This window comes from Oncorhynchus gorbuscha, linkage group LG06 (assembly GCF_021184085.1).
Source record: "Oncorhynchus gorbuscha isolate QuinsamMale2020 ecotype Even-year linkage group LG06, OgorEven_v1.0, whole genome shotgun sequence".
Classification (NCBI taxonomy): domain Eukaryota; kingdom Metazoa; phylum Chordata; class Actinopteri; order Salmoniformes; family Salmonidae; genus Oncorhynchus; species Oncorhynchus gorbuscha.
In genome coordinates this window covers 64,273,245-64,293,242 of record NC_060178.1, presented here as the reverse complement: position 1 = coordinate 64,293,242, position 19,998 = coordinate 64,273,245, and the positions used below count along the sequence as shown (strand labels likewise).

Here is a 19,998-nt window from a genome sequence, read left to right as displayed (position 1 = left end):
AGAGAGAGAGAGAGAGAGAGAGAGAGAGAGAGAGAGAGAGAGAGAGAGAGAGAGAGAGAGAGAGAGAAGAGGATGCGAGAGAGACAGAGGCTGACTGTCTGTGTGAGGGGCGGCTGTTTTTTCGCCGTGAAACCTTCTATTCGATAACACCCATTCATGCATTTTTATGTCTCATTTTTTTCTCCCAGGTGGACGGAGTGACAATGACGCTGTCTGCCTGACTATCTGTGCATCTCCTCATTATCATTCTCCCTCCCCCTCTCCACCCAATCCTCTAGTCCTATCTACCATCCCCCTGTACACCACACACAAAGCCAAACAACCACCACCACCCATCTCTAACAACGTCTCACACACACACACACACACACATATAGACACACACACATTCGCACACACACTACCCCTGTCTCCTGGAAAGGGATTTAAAGATTCGCAGCCTCTCATTTGTAATCAGATGAAAGAGAGGATTATCTCAAGGTTTCCTCCATCTTGTTCACAGCCAGGATAGAGAGAGGGAGAAGGAAGAGGAGGAGACTAGTGGAAGGGAGGGCGCTGTGGATGGTGCGTGGCGAGAGAGGGGGGGGGAGTCACCTGTGGATGTGAGGGAAGGAGAAGCGCTTTCCTTTCCAACATCCTGGACTAACAGGGGTTCTCCGGGGATCCTGGGGGATAACTGGACTCTGACACTGAGTGATTGAGAAAGAGAGGGAGAGGAGGAGGAGAGAAAAGGAACATAAGGCACGGATCTCATATTCTTCCTGAAAGGTAAGCAGGGGTTACAACAGACTTTTCAGGATGAAATGGTTAAATCTGTGTGTGTGTGTGTGTGTGTGTGCATGCGTGGCTTGCATGTGTGTGCGTGTGTATGTACTGCATTCATGTGTGTGTAGGGTGGGGGGGTGCGGGGGGGATTGATGTAGGCCCCTGAGTGAGTCAATACATGCAGTCAGTCACAAGCTGTCCCTAGTCTCATACAAAGTTCAGGTAGTTGAGGCATTGTTATTATTTAGATGTGTGTGTGTGTATAGCATAGCAGAAAGAATATCCATTTGTTGCGTTGTGTGAGGAGGTATATTCTGAAATATTATTGTAAAAATAAGCATTACTGTAAAAAAAAAAGGGCCACTAATTCATTCAATTGACGTCTCACATCTCTATTTTCAGACTACCACAGATCAGGTGTTTTGTTCTCGTGTCAGCGGGCAAAGTGTTAGCACGCCGTTATTTTTCACTGACTGGACACATGTTCCTACACTTTATGGCATATCATCTGCCTGATCCGTCTATTGTCAGAAGTGACCTTTGGTTCAAACCAGCTTAGATGTAGCCAATTTATAGGAGAGAGACAACTCCGTGCCTCGGATCAGCAGCAGCTTGTTAGCTGTGAGGAACATGTGGCTCGTCAGTCAATATTAAAGAAAGGCATGCTAATACTTTGCCCACTGACACCAGGCCATACAGTGATTTCATTGCACGACATTAAATGACTTGAGCGTTTGCTGTTGCCTGTCAACATTGTAAACATTGAATTGAATGGGTTTGTCTTGTCTGTAGACAATACGATTTACATATGTTGTAATTCACTGCGAAAACATTCAGCTTGTGAGCTGTCAACACAGATTCCTTCAATAAATACACTGAATAATGCACAGAGACTAACATGAGACTAACACTATCATGCATGTTATCCCAAAAAGACTGTAACAGATATTCATTATAATATTCATATTCAGCCTGTAGAGCCCCTCACAGAGACCCTACATGTAAATAACGAGGAGGTGTACCATGGGACTGGGGTGGGATGGAGAGCCACCATGGGACATTTGGCTCCAAGGGTAGAGCAGACTCATTGGTGATGCTTTTTAAACTGCCCCTAGAGGCCTCATATGTAAAGTAGAATAACAAGAGATCAATGGACAATTAAATGCATATTTTTCAAAAGCCCATAGAAGGTACATGACCATTTTTGTATTGTGTGTATATAATTTAAGGGTATTTGACTTAAAAGTTAAAGGTTTTGTGATTGAGGTTCAGCACTCTAGCCGACATCGTATCATCACGCCATGCCACAAGATAACACATCTACTACCAAAGCTTTAGAGAGCCTACATTGAAGACACCCCCTAATGCTCTCAAAGAAGACATAGACAATCCTGTGTTTCTCTTGTAATCTTATGGATCAGTGAGGGGCTGATCCAGACCTAATCTGAACGGCCTAATCTCTGCCACTGTGAGTGAGAGATACCTGACCAGTTTGCTCATGGCATGCCCCCTTCTGTAGTGGACAAAACCAATGACCCTTTGGTTTAGGCTGGCACCACAATCTGTGTACAAGAGATCATCAAGGCCTTAACGTTTAAGCTGCAGAGACCAAATGGTCGTGTCTGTGTCTCTCTTGTAAATCAACAAAACAACTACACTAACACTGTGAAAACACTCGGGACTAGACTCAACTTCAATTATAAAAATGAAGAAAAAAAACACTGTGAAATTCTAGCTGTCAAGTCTGGCATTACACTAGACTACTCCCAGCAGGATGATGACTCATCTCATAATGAAGCAATTAGCATGGTACCAGATGACTGGTTTCATCAGGGCGTCTTCATGCATAAACTGTGTCAGCTTTCCTTATCATACAATAAGAGCTTATATCCCTGAGCCATATTGTTGATGCTCTGTTAATTTCCATTGTGTTCCAGGGCTTTCCCATGGCAGAGAGTGGGCATCCTGTGTCTGAGTTATACCCACCAGAGGGCAGTGTTTCCCTTGACTCTGCCCTCTTTACCGACCCCTTTTTACCCCTCTCCCAGAGCTCCACAGATGGGCTGACAGGTCCCCTGGGGCAGGAGGAACTCAGGAGGAGCTCCAGTGAGCATACAGCTCCATGCTCTAACAGAGACAGAAAGAATGACAGCCAGGGGCCTACTCAGGCTGTCCAGCACACCATCCAACAACATGTGGACCCCAGGACTACTGTTCGCCCTCACAGTATGGCTGAGTCATCATACACAGCCCATCACCATGAAGAGGGCATCACCAGCCATGGTCACCAAGCCAGCGGGGACGTGTTATCAGCCTTCGGAGAGAGCCAGGAGCCTTACCCCTCGTCATCATCCCAGAAAGACCTGAGAGGACTGGATCTGTCCAGGCTGCCTGTCCAGAGGAGTCACTCACATACCCTCCACATGCTCAGGGAGGTTTCTGCCCCCCCACCCCGCTGTGAGACCAGCTGCCCCTTGTATCCAGGGAGAGACTACCTTTTCCAGGATGCCTCTCCTCAGGCCTTCTCCAGGTTTGCCTGCAAGCAGCCCATGCAGGTCCAGAACTGCAACACTGTCAACACCACCAGCAGAGGGGGAAATGGTAGAGGAGGCAGCCCCACACAGCAGCCTCAGGCCGGGAGTGTCAGGGTCGGTGCCCCTGGCCCCTCTAACACAGCCACTAAGGTCGGCGATGAGACCCAACAACAACATTCATGTGAGGAGGCCATCTGCTACTGCGCTTTTGTCCATCACCACGGGGCGTTGGAGGACACGTTTGCGGCGTACTGCCACCCCCAGCCCATCCTCGCCACTGCCCAGTTGATGCCACGCTTTCCAGGCACCGAAGCTAAGTTCAGAGACCAGAGGGTGCTGCCACCTCACCCGGCGCCTACCCTCATCTCCCTCCCTTGTCTCATGTCCTCTGGCAGTGAGACAGGACTGGATGCCAAGCGCCTGCTGCAATGCTGCAACCTCAATTGCCATCTCAACTGCTCCTGGGCCAACACTCTGCCCCCTAGTGGAGCCCTGCAGCAGCAGGAGAATAGTTGTCCTAGCAGCAACAATAGAGCCACCAGGGACACAGGGACTATGACATCCCACAGGGAGCTCAGGGACGTGGGGGTGCAGACTGGGAAGATCCACGAGGCATGCCTGGCCCATGTGTTCCCCCAGGTCTGCCTGGTGGAGAAGAACAGGAATGAGAATGGGAACGAGAGCAGGAATGAGACGGATACATCCCAGAAGTCCCCAGTGAAGGAGGTGAAGTGGGATGCGGAAGGGATGACGTGGGAGGTGTACGGGGCATCTGTGGACCCTGAGGAGCTTGGTTTGGCCATCCAAAAGCACCTGGAGCTGCAGATCAAGGAGACGGCTGGCCGCGCTGCTAACCTTTCCTGCCAGGATACCGCCACGTCTCGGAAGAGCAGTAGTGGCGCCGGCGACAGGAAGAAGAGGGGCGGGGTGATGGGCTCAATCAGGACCCCAGCCTGCTGCGCAAGCTCCAGCACGGCTGTGGACTGATGGGGGGGGGGGGAGACCTGAACACTGTGCTTAGTGGTCAAGTTGGCAGCAGCTTTATTATGCATCAAATGTGACCCCAAAACACCAGAGACAGTGTGACCAGCCTCACATAGTGAATAAGATCATCTGTGTGTCAGTCAGAATATTGGCATGTGTACAAGAACCTACCATCATATTGATAAAAGAGGTGAATGGACAGAGAGTGAAAGGTTGTATTTGGATGGAATTCATTCGTAATTGTACCTTCATCATCAGCATAGATGCCCAGTGATAGAACAGAGCGCTGCCACAACAGTCAAACAAAGGGATACAATTATTTCTTTATCATTTAGAGTTGATTTATTTACTAGGGGGGAATAACTAGGGGTTTCGGTAAACAGACAAGCTAAAAGTTATTAACAACACAACAGAAAGCATCACTACACCATAGACTTCTAATCACTATGGCTGGAAATATGTGTCTATCTTTCTCATGTCTAATGCTAGGATTTAATCCAATTATGTGTGAATATTTGAAGCATACAGTAGTTTTCGTTTTTTGCATTTCTTTTCACATTATTTCTACTGCCTCATATTCACATTGAAAATATAGAGAAGTTATCACAATCCTGATTTAGCAGTACTTCATTCTACTGGCATATAAAATACGTTTTTAACTAACCTCAAATTCTGTGATCTCAGAAGATTCATCCAACACTGTGATGCAGCGGAGAATACCGTGACATAGAGAAAGGGTTAACAGACTGGAAAACGTTGATCAAGAAATCTGATGAGATTTTTCAGCTATCATTCAATATATTAATGCACATAACTAAAGGCCAAATAGCCTATTTGTGAATAATACTTTCTTTCAATTTTTCAACATTGTCATATGAACATTTATTGCATTTGACCCTGTACTTTAATATGTCTCAAAAACATTATGGGTAACGGATCTAATGTGTTATATGTTCTGAATGATGATTGTCTCAAAACCACAGCCAATGTTTTAGTCATGTACTGTATCTAACCAGAGGGTTAAAGGTTAACTATCACCACTGTAACAGTATCTTATCAATTTACTGTGCCATAAAAATGTACTGCATTGGTAGGCCTATTGTAAAATGGATGAGTTTACAACTAGCCGGTCAGTTTCATAAACCTTTCAAGTATGTCACTTCCATATTGCGTTGGAAAGAGATTTTGCTCAATCAATTATCAATTATAACCAGATTTAAAGTAGCTTTTACTGTTTCTACAATGCAGGAATAACTGTTTTATCATTAAATCAGTAATATAATGTTTAAGAAAGTTATTCTTGTGTATTAAATAATTACCAAGCTTGGCATTAAAGGGCTCTTATGTTCTTTATATTATAATTTGAATACAATTCCTTTATCATATTTTGCAGTTTCAGATCATAGCACAGGCTGTTCATCAGTGTTGGGTTTGTAGTGGAGGGCGTGATGATACGTTAATAGCAGTCCTTATCAGTAGAATATGACTGCTGTTATCAGGTCTTTAGAAACCTGTATTAAGGTTAATGGTTATGTATGTATGTATATCAGTGGAGGCTGCTGTTGGGAGGACGGCTCAAAATATTGTCTGGAATGGAGTTAATGGAATGTTTTCAAACAAGTGTTTGCTACCATTCCATTCACTCCATTCCAGCCATTATTATGAGCCGTCCTCCAAACAGCAGCCTCCACTGATGTATATTAGGACATAACCAGTTTATTAGGTACACCCATCTAGTACCAGATTGACGTCCTCCCCCTTTGCCTCCAGAGCAGCCTGAATTCTTCGGGGCAATATACAAGGTGTTGTAAATTTTCCACAGGGATGTTGGTCCATGCTGATGTGATGGCATCATGCAGTTGCTGCAGATTGGACGGCGGTACATTCATGCTGCGAACAGCCCGTTCCATCTCATCCCAAAGATGCTCTATAGGGTTGCGGTCTGGGAACTGTGCAGGCCCCTCAAGTTAACTGAACTCACTGTCATGTTCCAGGCAATGTTTTTCAACTCTTCAATTGTCCAGTGTTGGTGATCGCGTGCCCACTGGAGCTTCTCGATGACTTGTGTGTTCCCGAGATGCGGTTCTGCACACCACTGTTGTACTGCGCCGTTATTTGTCTGTTTGTGGCACGCCTGTTAGCCTGCACCATTCTTGCCGTTCTCCTTCGACCTCTCTAATCAATGAGCTGTTTTCGACCACAGGACTGCCGCTGACTGGATGTTCTATGGTTGTTGTACTATTCTCGGTAAACCCTAGACACTGTTGTGTGTAAAATACCACGCTCAAAGTCGCTTAGGTCACTGGTTTTGCCCATTCTAACATTAAATCGAACAATAACTGAATGCCTCGATATCTGTCTGCCAGATTTACACAACAAGCCACGGCCACATGACTCACTGTCTGAAGGAGTGATCCATTTTCGTGAACGGGTTGGTGTTACCTAATAAAGTGTATGTCCCAGATAATGTCTCTTAGATGAAGTCTGAATTGATGGTAGCATCTAGGAAACTGTTTCCCCCCTTTTTATTACTGAGGTTAAACTAACCTCTGGTGACACTAATATCAGGTATTTAGAATGCCACACTGTAATTTAGTCACTACAAAGAATTCAAATATGTTTTGTCTCATTGTCTACCTTGCTGTGAAGCTCAAAAACAACATCACTGGAGCGGATAATTCACAAAATGATCAATATTTTTCACCTACGGAAGGTTCAACCTGCAGTTGAGAGCTTGAGAAATGTAACCATGTTCTGAGGCGACACAGTTTTAGTTTATAATCAAGGGAGTAAAAAAAGCTTACTGTATCTATTGGAATATGATCGGGTATATCTAATTCATTTAAAAGTTGTTTTTTTAAATGGATGTACTAATGGAGATTGCCCCTTTAAATGAAACTGCAAGGTGTGTTTAATGAAATGTTTTATTTCACTTTTATTCAAACAGGTAGGCCAGTTGAGAACAAGTTCTCATTCACAACTGCGACCTGGCCAAGATAAAGCAAAGCAGTGCGACACAAACAACAACACAGAGTTACACATGGAATAAACAAACGTACAGTCAATAACACAATAGAAAAAAGTCCATGTACAGTGTGTGCAAATGGCGTGAGAAGGCAAGGCAATGAATAGGCCGTAGTAGTGAAGTAATGACAATTTAGCAAATTAACCCTGGGGTGATAGATGTGCAGATGATGATGTGCAAGTAGAAATACTGGTGTGCAAAGGAGCAAAAAGTAAATAAAAACAATATGGGGATGAGGTAGGTAGATTGGATGGGCTATTTACAGATGGCTGTACAGCTGCAGCGATCGGTTAGCTGCTCAGATAGCTGATGTTTAAAGTTAGTGAGGGAGATATGTCTCCAACATCAGCAATTTTTGCAATTCGTTCCAGTCATTGGCAGCAGTGAACTGGAAGGAAAGGCACCCAAAGGAGGTGTTGGCTTTGGGGATGACCAGCGAGATATACCTGCTGGACAGCGTGCTACGGGTGGGTGTTGTTATCGTGACCAGTGAGCTGAGATAAGATGGAGCTTTATCTTGCAAAGACATAGATGACCTGGAGCCAGTGGGTCTGACGACGAATATGTAGCGAGGGCCAGCCGACGAGAGGATACAGGTCGCAGTGGTGGGTGGTTTATGGGGCTTTGGTGACAAAAAGGATGGCACTGTTATAGTCTGCATACAGTTTGCTGAGTAGAGTGTTGGAGGCTATTTTGTAAATGACATCGCCGAAGTCGAGGATCGGTAGGCTAGTCAGTTTTACGAGGTTATGTTTGACGGCGTAAGTGAAACAGGCTTTGTTGTGAAATAGGAAGCCGATTCTAGATTTAATTTTGGATTAGAAATGTTTCATATGAGTCTGCAAGGAGAGTTTACAGTCTAGCACACCTAGATATTTGTAGTTGTCCACATATTCTAAGTCAGAACCGTCAACATGGTAGTGATGCTAGTCAGGCGGGCAGGTGCGGGCAGCGATCAGTTGAAAAGCATGCATTTAGTTTTACTAGCGTTTAAGAGCAGTTGGAGGCCACGGAAGGAGTGTTGTATGGCATTGACGCTCTTTGGAGGTTTGTTAACACAGTGTTTAAAGAAGGGCCAGACGTATACAGTGTGTGTGTGTGTGTGTGTGTGTGTGTGTGTGTGTGTGTGTGTGTGTGTGTGTGTGTGTGTGTGTGTGTGTGTGTGTGTGTGTGTGTGTGTGTGTGTGTGTGTGTGTGTGTGTGTGTGTGTGTGTGTGTGTGTGTGTGTGTATTCTCATTCATGTTTCTGTCTGTGTCCTCTGCTGCCTGAGGAGGTCCAGCTGTATGAGTTGCTCCAGGAAGCCAGAGTTTGGTCAGAAGGCTCTTGTAGACCATCAGATACCCCAGGGCCAGAACATTGGATGCCCATGGCACAGTAAACAAACCCCTAGCCTTCAGGACACACAGAGCATTATACCTTAGTAACCATTGTGTTTCTGTGTGTGTGTGTGTGTGTGTGTGTGTGTGTGTGTGTGTGTGTGTGTGTGTGTGTGTGTGTGTGTGTGTGTGTGTGTGTGTGTGTGTGTGTGTGTGTGTGTGTGTGTGTGTGTGTGTGTGTGTGTGTGTGTGTGTGTGTGTGTGTAATTGTGTGCGAGATGGATAGCTGAATAAGAGGAGAGAAGGATGAACTGAGACAAGCGAGGGATGAGAGGAGAGAGGGATGGCTGGTGGTCCGTCAGTGGGCTAACAGGAACTCCAGCAGCTCAGAGACAGATGGAGATTCATAGCACCGGTTCTTTAGAGACATACTGACACCGTCTGGAGAGGAGGTGTGTGTTAGTTACAGAGACAGAAAAATCTAAGCGGAACAGAAAACAGTCTGGTCAACAACAATCAAACAAAACCTCTTTCCCATCTGATCCAAGTCAACTTACCTTTAACAGGCAGCACAGCCCCTCCTCTTACCGCGTCTGCTCCTCTTCATACACACACACACATGCACGCATACACACACACACACCCCTGCAGTTAGCTTCCAATTTTAGCATTCTGTAATTCTATACCTCCTCACCAGTGACGAAAGCATCCTCCAGAATTTACTGGACAGATGACACTATTCATTATGTAAAGGTTTCATAGTTCTTAATATATTAGTAGTACACGCCTGAAAGTAATATAATAGACACCAATCTGAGAGAAAAAAAGTACCTTTTAAATTGTGTAATCTCATTATTAATGTTTCAACTGATATATTCCCAGGAGACAATGCTCAGCTGCACAACTCACAGCGGGCTCAACATGACAGTGAGCATTGATTGTCATGTGCCTTTCTTTTACTGAGGAGTGGCTTCCGTCTGGCCACTCTACCATAAAGGCCTGATTGGTGGAGTACTGCAGAGATGGTTGTCTTTCTAGAAGGTTCTCCCATCTCCACAGAGGAACTCTGGAGCTCTGTCAGAGTGACCATCAGGTTCTTCGTCACCTCCCTAACCAAGGCCCTTCTCCCCCGATTGCTCAGTTTGGCTAGGCGGCCATCTCTAGGAAGAGTCTTTGTGGTTCCAAACATCTTTCATTTAAGAATGATGGAGGCAATTGTGTTCTAGGGGACCTTCAATGCTGCAGAAATGTTTTGGTACCCTTCCCCAGATCTGTGCCTCAACACAATCCTGTCTCAGAGTTCTACGGACAATTCCTTCGACCTCATGGCTTGGTTTTTGCTCTGAACTGCACTGTCAAGTGTGTGACCTTTTATAGACAGGTATGTGCCTTTCCAAATCCTGTCCAATCAATTTAATTTACCAAAAGAGACTCCAATGAAGTTGTAGAAAGACCTCAAGGATGATCAATGGAAACAGGATGCACCTGAGCTCAATTTCGAGTCTCATACCAAAGGGTCTGAATACTTATGTAAATAAGTTTTTTTTTTTCATGTATAAATTTGCTAAAATCTATAAAAGCCAGTTTTTTCGATTTGTCATTATGGGGTATTGTGTGTAGATATATTTTTTTTTTAATGTAATATATTTTAGAATAAGGCTGTAACGTAACAAAATGTGGAAAAAGTCAAGGGGTCTGAATACTTTCCGAAGGCACTGTATCCATCAGAGAGAGGGTTACAATACAGGGTTGATTAATGAGAGATGGAAATGGAGAGAGAAGGGGAAAGAGAGAGAGAAAGAGCAGAGAAAGAAAGAGAGTCATGTAACAGGCATTATGTCACAGCTGAGGTCACCAGATGATAGGAGGGAGGAATGGAGGGGTGAGCATGTGTACTGTGTATGCGTGTTTATCATGTGTGGGTGTCAAAATGTATTGGTTGCCGTACACAGTTTTGCTGATGTTATTGCAGGTGCAGCGAAATGCTTATGTTTCTAGCTCCAACAATGCAGCAATACAATAATAATACACCCCCCACACAAAAAAAATAAAGAAATTAAGTGTGTTTGTGTGTGTGTGTGTCAGACCTGGGAAGAAAATTGTTGTATTCGTAGTTTATTTGAAAATACCAACTTTATAAATACTCAAGGCAGTTGAATATAGGCAATTATTAGTTAAATACACGAAACGTAATTATTTCCTTTGGCATTCAAATACAGGTTTCAGAAAAACAAATCATATTTGAAGGTATTTGAACATTTGCGAGTTATTTGAAAACAAAAATATATATATTTGATGGCTGCCAAATATTTGATGAAGAAACAAACTACAACAGTTAGTTTAATTCATCTAAATCACCAACCTTTTCTGAGTCGAGATCACTTCCTCAGTAAAAAATCAAGCCGAGGTCTACCACTTTTTTTTTAAACATGACTTACATTTTTAAAAACATTAACCTAATAAAATCTGTTCTGTAGGAAAGAGGCTGGGCAGTAGGCCTGATACATTATCACAGCATATTGGCTATATGCCTGGCCTGACAATATTGTTATTCTCAGACCATATTACAGGCTATTTCAAAACTCAACTTTTGGCAACAAAATCGATCGGTGGGTGTAGCACTTGAGAGTTACTGCTGTGCATTAATTTAAATAATTCGCTTTTTGATTTTACTGGACTGATGGTACAAGCATCTTGTGGTAATGGTGCTGGGACAACTGGGAACTCTGAAGAAGAAAAAAACGATGTCAAATCATAACGTCAAAGATCTTCAGGCCGGAAAGTTGAAGATCTAGAAAGATTCCCGATTTGGATGACCGTTCAAAAAAAAATCCCAGACGGAGCTCGTTTTTTTCAAGTTCCCAGTTGTCTTGAAAACACTGAATTCGGAAGTCAAAGATTTCCGAGTTGTTTTGAATGTTGCATCTGTTTCCCATCTGATGGCGAAACTCTAATCGCACCGCATCTGCGATGCACAAATTCATGTTGTTCCTATGACCAGAGAAAGTTAAATATTCCTCATATTAAAATAGACATTACGAGCTGCTAATAATAAAAACGCAGGGCTATCGATACACAGTCGCTAGGCCCCTCAAGCACATTTTATGTTTTGTAATAGTGTTGACAGTGCTGGATAAAAAGTTAATCATGAACTCATTCGTAAAAACAGCAGCTATTTGGTGTATTATTTGACAGTCTCTTTGTGGCCATGGTTTTAAAAGTTATTAAATCTTACGTAGGCTAATATCAATGTTTGCTGTGTCTGGAGGTCTTGGAAGCGCTGTAGGCACGGTGATTTGAGCTATCCGATTGGCCAGCGCACTCTCACGATCCACAGACCTCCCGGTCCGCCGGGAGAGGCGGAGTTGGTTTTCAGACAAATGAAATGGTTCAAAATGGGAACACTTTGTTTACCCGGTGCGCAGGGCTTCTGAATCAATTGCACCGCGAATAAAAAACGAAATGTTTGGTGATCGACTAATAATGACTTGAAGATCGACCAGTTGGCGACTGGTGAAAATTTCCAGTATGAGAATTTAATGTTACTGAGAATACTAACAGTAACTGCTAAAATATGTCAGTTAATTATCTAAGGGAACTAAATATCCCTAAACTGCCTTCTTGAATCAACTACAGAAAAGGTAGGTGGAAAATCATGTTAATTTGTATTCTGAGTAAACTATCCCTTTAATGATAGCGTGTGTTTGATATAAACAAATATATAAAAAAGAGTTGCACACTACATATGATATATTTCGTGGATTTGTTGTGTAGTGTGTGTTTGAAACAAGAACTCTCAGATGGACAAAGAGGTTCAAAATGTTTTTTTTTCTGAGCATCCAACTTCCCGTTTGCAATGTTTACAAATGGCTTTGAATTATTTTATGGAATAATAAAATTAATTGCAGCTTTTGACCTTCCCAGTTCCATGTTTTAAAGAGTCAAACACTCTAAAAAAAGAAGTTATGAATACTGTTGTGTGCATTTTTTGTATAATATCTGTATAATTACATTTTTGGGGGATTCATAAACTTCACCCTCTCTACACCTCTGAATATAACATGAAACCTGTTTGATCACCATGCGCTGCAAAATCATTCTGGTTATGGATAAAGAGAACATCAACACATTAAAATCAACACGCCAGAGGATATGTAGTTGAGCATCACAACTTATTTATATTTATCTGTACAAAATATCATTGGTTTGACTTGATTTTCTACACCTGGGGCCTGTTCAGGAGATTGGAAATGAACAGAATGTTCAGATATAAATGCATTATGTACAACAAATATGATCGACTACAAGGTAGATTTGAATAGTGTAGGGAATTGTGTTTGCTCTATTCATTCTATTTGTATCTGCAACATGCATTACCTGATACAGTCATGCTTTTAGTTGAAGGTAGCTAATCCAATAGTTTATGTTCCAGATATAACCCTACCATTAGTTAAAGAGTGGTTACTTTCTGAGATCTGTATTCAAATAGTTTTAAAAAGTAGTCATTTTTTGGGATCTATAGTCACAGGTTTAGTTACTTTCCACAAATAATATTCAAAACTATAGTTATCCCAGGTCTGGTGTGTGTGTATTCAGTCCCTTCTCTCTGTGTGAAGAGTGTAGTCCAGGTTAATAAGCTGCATTAGGAAGCCTCTGTTGGGGAACACCCATCTTTTTTGCTGCACCAGCCGGATGGCTGCCAGCAGAGGATGATGATGATGGATCATGAGGAAGGCTAGGACCAACGCAGCCGACCGACTCACTCCTACAGCACAGTGCACTAACACCTTGCCTAGGGAAGACAATAACATATATATACATACAGTCATGCATCAGTCACTCACACTCACGCACAGACAACACACACACACCAGCTCACTGTATGGGTCGTGGCTTACCTCCTGACTTTAATGCCTGGTGGATGAACTGAGCAGCAGGGTGAAAGAAAGGTGAGAGGTCAAAGGTGGGTAGGTCATTGGCAGGAACACCGTAATAGCTGACTGTGGTACCGTAGTAATCATCACTGCCTTTACAACACATCTTACCATGGGCTGCATTCAGGACATGAGTGATGCCCAACTTCCACAGCTCATACTTGTTATGAGACATATACCTAGGAGAAACAACGTAGAGATATCACTACAATAACACACACCATCACGCACACACACACCAACAGTACATACGGATTCAGCCCATACCTATCATGAGACATGTAGCTGAGACACACACCATCTCCAAATATACGTGATGTGTAAGTATAGGTGTGTGCATGCACATGTGTGTGTCTGTGTAATTATGACTGGAAAAGCAGGTGTACTCACATATCCCCCAGGTATAGGTTGGGCCACACCTCGTCTCCGTGCCTACAGGAGCTCTGGGCTGAATGTAGCACCTCCTCCAGCTCCTTTAGAGATGGAGGCTCACACACATCTGGCTCACATTCACAACTCTGCCCAGTGTCACATGAGCCTGAGACACCTGACACACAACCCAGTAGCTCACCTGTCTTGCTGGACACTGTGCTTGAAACTCCCTCACTGGCCATTGTAAAGCCTAAACATAAACAGTGATAGTCCTCAGCTCATACAGGCCTCGAACATAAACAGACCATTGCCTCTGTACTGCAAACTCTCCCTAGGCACACTTGTTTTTGCTTGCCTGGTGTGCCAGGTAGGAAGTGTTTTCAAGCTTGCGTTATGACAGCAAGTGACTGACATGAACAAACGGAACAGTCAGTGGTGTTGACTAAATCTATAACACCATCTTTACACCCCCTCTAGTGGACATTGAAGCCCAATGGCTTAAATGTCTGCAGGATTGAAGGAAGGAAGAATGCTATTTACAACCCTACTACATCTCTGGCTGCATACAGCAGCAGACAGCATGATTCTTGAATGAAGAATGAAAGTCTAAAACGCATTTAGGTTTGTCAGCAAATGTACTGATAACTAGTTTTCCCTTGTGTCTTTGTTGTCAGTTTTCATTTTATTTGACGCTTGAGAGCGCCACAATATAGTAGAGCGAAGCTTGTGACGTCATTGAAAACAGGATCTAAAATGGCAGCGACCATGAGCAACGTGGATGAAATTCGGAATAGAGTGATATTAGGTGAATTTGATATAAAAAATGTAAGTGATTTAAGATTATACAATAAAATCTGATAAATTAAGATACTGTTTGTGTCTGAAATATATGTGCAGATGTTATTGGAATTAACGGGTAGCCAACATTTGCTTGCGAAACAAATGTGTAGCTAACGCGTTAGCTAGCTAACGTTAGTACGGTAGAAAATACAACACAGTTCGCACGCAGCATATTTCTCATGAAATATATGTACTGTGTTTAATACGTCAATAGATGAGTTGATCTGCGACGTATAAGTACTTTAAAATTGTTCAAATGTTTCCAGGTTCATACAACAGATTACCCTGGCAATTATCCTGGCTACGATGACACATGGAACTTGCAGAAATTTCAAAAGGTACCTAACTTATCGAGTTAGCTAACTATTATCATGCTGGTCTAATTTTACATTCAGGTCTGTTAAGTGGAATGCCAATAATACCCTTTACGTCAATATTATGTATTTATTGCAGAATTTCAGAATCGACGTGGTGCAAATGGATGAGACTTCTCTGGAGTTCGACATGGTGGGCATAGATGCTGCTCTCGCCAATGCCTTTCGAAGGATATTGCTTGCAGAGGTAGCTACTAACTACTCAAATAGCGTCCTTTAAATAAAAATTATATAATAAGTGGTGTCCATGTTTATTATGTTTTATATGGTACATAGCAACATGACGTGTATTAATACGCCCTCTCCTAGGTCCCCACCATGGCTGTTGAGAAGGTGCTTATTTACAACAACACATCTATCATTCAGGATGAGATCCTTGCCCACAGGCTGGGCTTGATCCCTATCAAGGCTGACCCACGACTGTTCGAGTACAGAAGCGCAGGTACATTTATGCTGCATACCTTGTCTTCACCTCCTCTGACAATGTTAACACACAGTTCCAAGACTTGTCTTGTAGAGGGTCACTGCCAACTACATCAGTTTTAAGGCATTCATGCTTTTCCCAGGGGACGAGGAAGGCACAGAAATCGACACAATTCAACTTCAACTGAAGATCAAATGCACCAGGAACCCCAGAGCCACCAAAGACTCCGCTGACCCCCGGGAACTTTACCTGAATCACATGGGTAGGTAAGGCCGTGGACTAGGGCCAGCGCCAAGCATAAGTGGTCACTGGACGCTCAGGGGCGCCATTAGGATGTCGGTGGGAGTCTCAACTTACTGTTGAGAGTTAGAATAGTAGAATACACAAAGTGCAAGTTTAAAATTTGGTTGTGCATCAGTAGTTTTTATGTCAGTCACTGACTCACTCAATTAGCCATGTCAAGTTAGTCAAGCCAGTTATCTAAACCTGTCCTAATCATTGTCGAATACCGACCAGGCACGCAGGGCACATGCCCTATAGATTTTGAGTCACTCTCATATGATTAACATGGCATAAGTCATGGGAAAATGTGTAGAATTGCAGGAGATATGCTTTAAAACTGCAAAAATGTCTGTGTCCCATGGTAAAATGAGTAGAATTGTATTACGTTTTTTTACACTGTTTTTCCTCAGTGTACTCTAAGGACATGAAGTGGGCCCCTATTGGGAACCAAGCTGATGTGTTTGCAGATGCCAACATCGGTCCAGTACATGGGGACATCCTTCTGGCGCAGCTCCGGCCTGGACAGGAGCTGGATATAGTCATGCACTGTGTGAAAGGCATTGGTGAGAGGACTTTCCTGCAAAATGTTATAATGTCTGCACAATGGCAATCTGATGACAGTTTAACCTTTCTCAAGCCCTGTAACCAGTGATGTAGTATACAATTTAAATAATGTGGGTAAATGCTGATATTTGTCTGAATAAGTTCATTCTCCCAGTATTTTCAATGCATTTTTAGCAATGGGTGGGTAAACACTCGTCCAAATAAAAATACTTTATGTTAATTTACCCTCGCTACGCCGTTGCCTGTCGCTACAGATCTACGTTATATTCTGTTGAAATTAGTGATCTTTCTTAGCTGTTCTGGTGGCTTAATCCTATGCTCTATGTTTCCAGGTCAAGATCACGCCAAGTTTTCACCTGTGGCTACAGCCAGTTACAGACTCCTTCCTGAGATCACACTAATGGAAACAGTGGAGGGGGAGAAAGCAGAGCGACTAAAACGCTGCTTCTCACCTGGAGTCATTGAAGTGGAGAACCATGGGGGTAAAACAGTAGCTATAACATTTTGAAGCATTGTCCTTTGCACATACTGAAATTGTACTTTTACTGTAGCTATTTAAGTTCCATGTAGTTAATTCTCCATCTCCGTCTCAGGAAAGGTTGTTGCCAAGGTGGTGAACAGCCGCTTAGATACCTGCAGTAGGGAGGTTCTCCGACATGACGACCTCAAGAATGCTGTGAAACTTGCAAGAGTGCGGGACCATTTTATCTGTAGGTATACAGTGAATTTAGACATCACTATGTTTCTGTTTCGTGAATTTGTGAAATGTACAGTCATAATGTCTAGTAAACTCAGTATAAAAACAAACATCCTTTTTTCAGGACCTTGTCTTTCAAAGATAACTCGTAAAAGTCCAAATAACTTCACGGATCTTCATTGTAAAGGGTTTAAACACAGTTTCACATGCTTGTACAATGAACCATAAACAATTAATGAACATGCACCTGTGGAACGGTCATTAAGACACTAAGAGCTTAGAGACAGTAGGCAATTAAGGTCACAGTTATGAAAACTTAGGACATTAAAGAGTCCTTTCTACTGACTCTGAAAAACACCAAAAGAAAGATGCCCAGGGTCCTTGCTCATCTGTGTGAACTTGCCTTAGACATGCTGCAAGGGGGCATAAGGACTGCAGATGTGGCCAGGGCAATAAATTGCAATGTCTGTACTGTGAGATGCCTAAGACAGCGCTACAGGGATACAGGACGGACGGCTGTTACATGTGGTCTGCCTCGCAGTGGCAGACCACATGTAACAACAGCGGGACAGGTTCAGGATGGCAACAACTGCCCGAGTTACACCAGGAAAGCACAATCCCGTCATCAGTGCTCAGACTGTCTGCAATAGGCTGTGAAAAGCTGGACTGAGGGCTTGTAGGCCTGTTGTAAGGCAGGTCCTCACCAGACATCACCAGCAAAAAGTGCTCTTCGCTGACAAGTCGCAGTTTTATCTCACTAGCAGTGATGGTCGGCTTCACGTTTATCGTCGAAGGAATGTGCGTTACACCGTGGCCTGTACTCTGGAGCGGGATCGATTTGGAGGTGGAGTGTCTGTCATGGTCTGGGACGGTGTGTCAGAGCATCATCGACTTGTTGTCATTGCAGGCAATCTCAACGCTGTGCGTTACAGGGAAGACATCCTCCTCCTTCATGTGGTACCCTTCCTGCAGGCTCATCCTGACATGACCCTCCAACATGACAATGTCACCAGCCATACTGCTCATTCTGTGTGTGATTTCCTGCAAGACAGGAATGTCAGTGTTCTGCCATGGCCAGCAACGAGACCGGATCTCAATCCCATTGAGCGCGTCTGGGACCTGTTAGATGGGAGGGTGAGGGCTAGGGCCATTCTCCCCAGAAATGTCTGGGAACTTGCAGGTGCCTTGGTGGAAGAGTGGGGTAACATCTCACAGCAAGAACACTGACTGTTAATTTTGAACCCCCCCCCCCCTTTGTTCGGGGGCACATTATTCAATTTCTGTTAGTCACATGTCTGTGGAACTTGTTCAGTTTGTCTTTTGTTGAATCTTATGTTCAAGTTTAGTACATAGCCCATAGAGTTTCCACTGGAATATTTTTGCAAGGTTTGTTTTAGGTTTTCACTCAGTCCTTTTTTTTAAAAAAAAAAAAATTTTTTTCCGAACATCCCCTTTTTGTTGTACATAAAAATGTTAAAACCACACCAGGAGACTACTTTTGAGGTCTGGGAAACATGTATTTAATTGACTTTTGCTTCAGTTATCCCTTAATTCAGGTACATATGAACGTGATGGAGTTTGCAAAACAAATGCCCACTGGATTGCTGCAAATAATAATTATATAATTCTGCCAGGTAGATAGAACTAGCTACAAAGTAACCTATTCAACATTTAATTCATGGTTTTTGGGAAAGCCTTTCCATCGATCAGAAGACTGATCATTAGCATAGCTATATATTTTTTCCTGTTAAATATTTTGTGGTGGCAACAATTTAGCAGCGGCAATGCACTGCTGCTAAATTAATACGAGGGTAACACTGCCCGTATTGTTTTGCACTGTAGAAGCTAATTGATTTTCCTCAGTGATTCTAGTACTTTACATTTACATTTAAGTCATTTAGCAGACGCTCTTATCCAGAGCGACTTACAAATTGGCTTTATTTGTTTAGTATAGTTTGGCATTATGTGCATGAACACTGTCAACCATCCTGTCTTTCCTCTTTCCCATACAGTTTCTGTAGAATCCACTGGCATCCTGGCACCTGATGTCCTGGTCACAGAGGCCATCAAAGTTCTCATGACCAAGTGTCAGCGATTCCTCAGTGAACTCGATTCTACAGAGATGGAATAAGAGCTATTAAGTTGGACCAAATGGAAATAGCCCCTACAGGGGTTGGATATATGCGTATGTTGAGCCGGTGTGCAACATGCTTTGGATAGTAGAATACAACACCAGTTGGAATAGCAGAAGAATGCTGAGGATGCTTTATTTTAGATTAACTAGACTATGGATTCGTTTGTTCAACTATGTACCCAGCATGACTTTGTCATCCTCAAATAGTTGTGCTACTTATATATTTTGTATTCTGATTCATGCTAATGTCACTTGCAAATCCTTATGGCTCACCCATGTCATTAGCCCATTTGTAGAATTCTGCCTGAATTCTGTCCTTTTGGGTATACAAGAAAAATAGGTTGATGTCTTTACTGAATGAAGATGGATTTAAAACTAATTTGTCAATGGCGGGATTGGCTCTTCTCAACCAGGTGCACAGTTGTGTTGTGTTCTGTATGGACTTGTTTCATTAAACAATAAAGGTAAAACAAATTACTCTAAATACTGATGTTGCAACATCTGTGCATACTTTACATTTTAGCAGATGCTCTTATCTAGATTAATTACAGGGCCAATTAGGGTTAAGTGCCTTGCCCAAGGGAACATTGACATCTGTGGGTATCTGCATCTGTAGGTCACAGTATTTTTGTGCATTCAAATTGCCATCGATAAAATGCAATTGTGCTCGTTGTCCGTAGTTTATGCTGTCACATAGTATAACCCCACTGCCAAATGGGACACTGTTCACAACGTTGACATCAGCAAACCGC

At 43.0% G+C, this 19,998-nt stretch overlaps 3 protein-coding genes across 4 annotated transcripts; 2 read left to right on the top strand and 1 right to left on the bottom strand.

The window, feature by feature from the left end:
* The first annotated feature begins 105 nt into the window (after window positions 1-105).
* Window positions 106-4,286, top strand: LOC124038724. Its single transcript, XM_046354804.1, has 2 exons — window positions 106-768; window positions 2,703-4,286. Exon 2 carries the CDS (start codon window positions 2,712-2,714, stop codon window positions 4,284-4,286), a length of 1,575 nt encoding a protein of 524 aa, XP_046210760.1. The 5' UTR covers window positions 106-768; window positions 2,703-2,711.
* A 7,751-nt stretch (window positions 4,287-12,037) lies between these two features.
* LOC124038235 (DNA-directed RNA polymerases I and III subunit RPAC1-like) lies at window positions 12,038-19,730 on the top strand. 2 transcript variants are annotated; one of them, XM_046353835.1, is made up of 9 exons: window positions 12,038-12,266; window positions 15,038-15,109; window positions 15,225-15,332; window positions 15,455-15,587; window positions 15,712-15,831; window positions 16,262-16,414; window positions 16,748-16,897; window positions 17,009-17,125; window positions 19,125-19,730. In XM_046353835.1, the coding sequence occupies exons 3-9, from the start codon at window positions 15,249-15,251 to the stop codon at window positions 19,241-19,243; spliced, it is 876 nt and encodes a 291-aa protein (XP_046209791.1). In that variant the 5' UTR covers window positions 12,038-12,266; window positions 15,038-15,109; window positions 15,225-15,248; the 3' UTR covers window positions 19,244-19,730. The 2 variants fall into 2 exon arrangements, with proteins under 2 accessions (XP_046209791.1, XP_046209790.1); XM_046353834.1 differs by lacking the exon at window positions 12,038-12,266 and adding an exon at window positions 14,450-14,756.
* LOC124038236 (dual specificity protein phosphatase 13-like) lies at window positions 12,237-14,678 on the bottom strand. The gene is made up of 3 exons (XM_046353836.1): window positions 13,950-14,678; window positions 13,524-13,738; window positions 12,237-13,417 (listed from the first exon to the last, which is right to left on the bottom strand). The coding sequence occupies exons 1-3, from the start codon at window positions 14,171-14,173 to the stop codon at window positions 13,218-13,220; spliced, it is 639 nt and encodes a 212-aa protein (XP_046209792.1). The 5' UTR covers window positions 14,174-14,678; the 3' UTR covers window positions 12,237-13,217.
* Window positions 19,731-19,998: the final 268 nt, after the last annotated feature.

Excerpts from the sequence above, each read along its gene's own strand:
- LOC124038724 (XM_046354804.1), top strand. The coding sequence starts at position 2,712 with ATGGCAGAGAGTGGGCATCCTGTGTCTGAGTTATACCCACCAGAGGGC.
- LOC124038236 (XM_046353836.1), bottom strand. The coding sequence starts at position 14,173 with ATGGCCAGTGAGGGAGTTTCAAGCACAGTGTCCAGCAAGACAGGTGAG. Across the intron at positions 13,739-13,949 it reads AACCTATACCTGGGGGATAT|GTATATGTCTCATAACAAGT; the intron begins GTGAGTACACCT and ends TGTTTCTCCTAG. Across the intron at positions 13,418-13,523 it reads CCAGGCATTAAAGTCAGGAG|GCAAGGTGTTAGTGCACTGT; the intron begins GTAAGCCACGAC and ends TGTCTTCCCTAG.
- LOC124038235 (XM_046353834.1), top strand. The coding sequence starts at position 14,685 with ATGGCAGCGACCATGAGCAACGTGGATGAAATTCGGAATAGAGTGATA. Across the intron at positions 15,832-16,261 it reads ACTTTACCTGAATCACATGG|TGTACTCTAAGGACATGAAG; the intron begins GTAGGTAAGGCC and ends GTTTTTCCTCAG. Across the intron at positions 17,126-19,124 it reads AGTGCGGGACCATTTTATCT|TTTCTGTAGAATCCACTGGC; the intron begins GTAGGTATACAG and ends TTTCCCATACAG.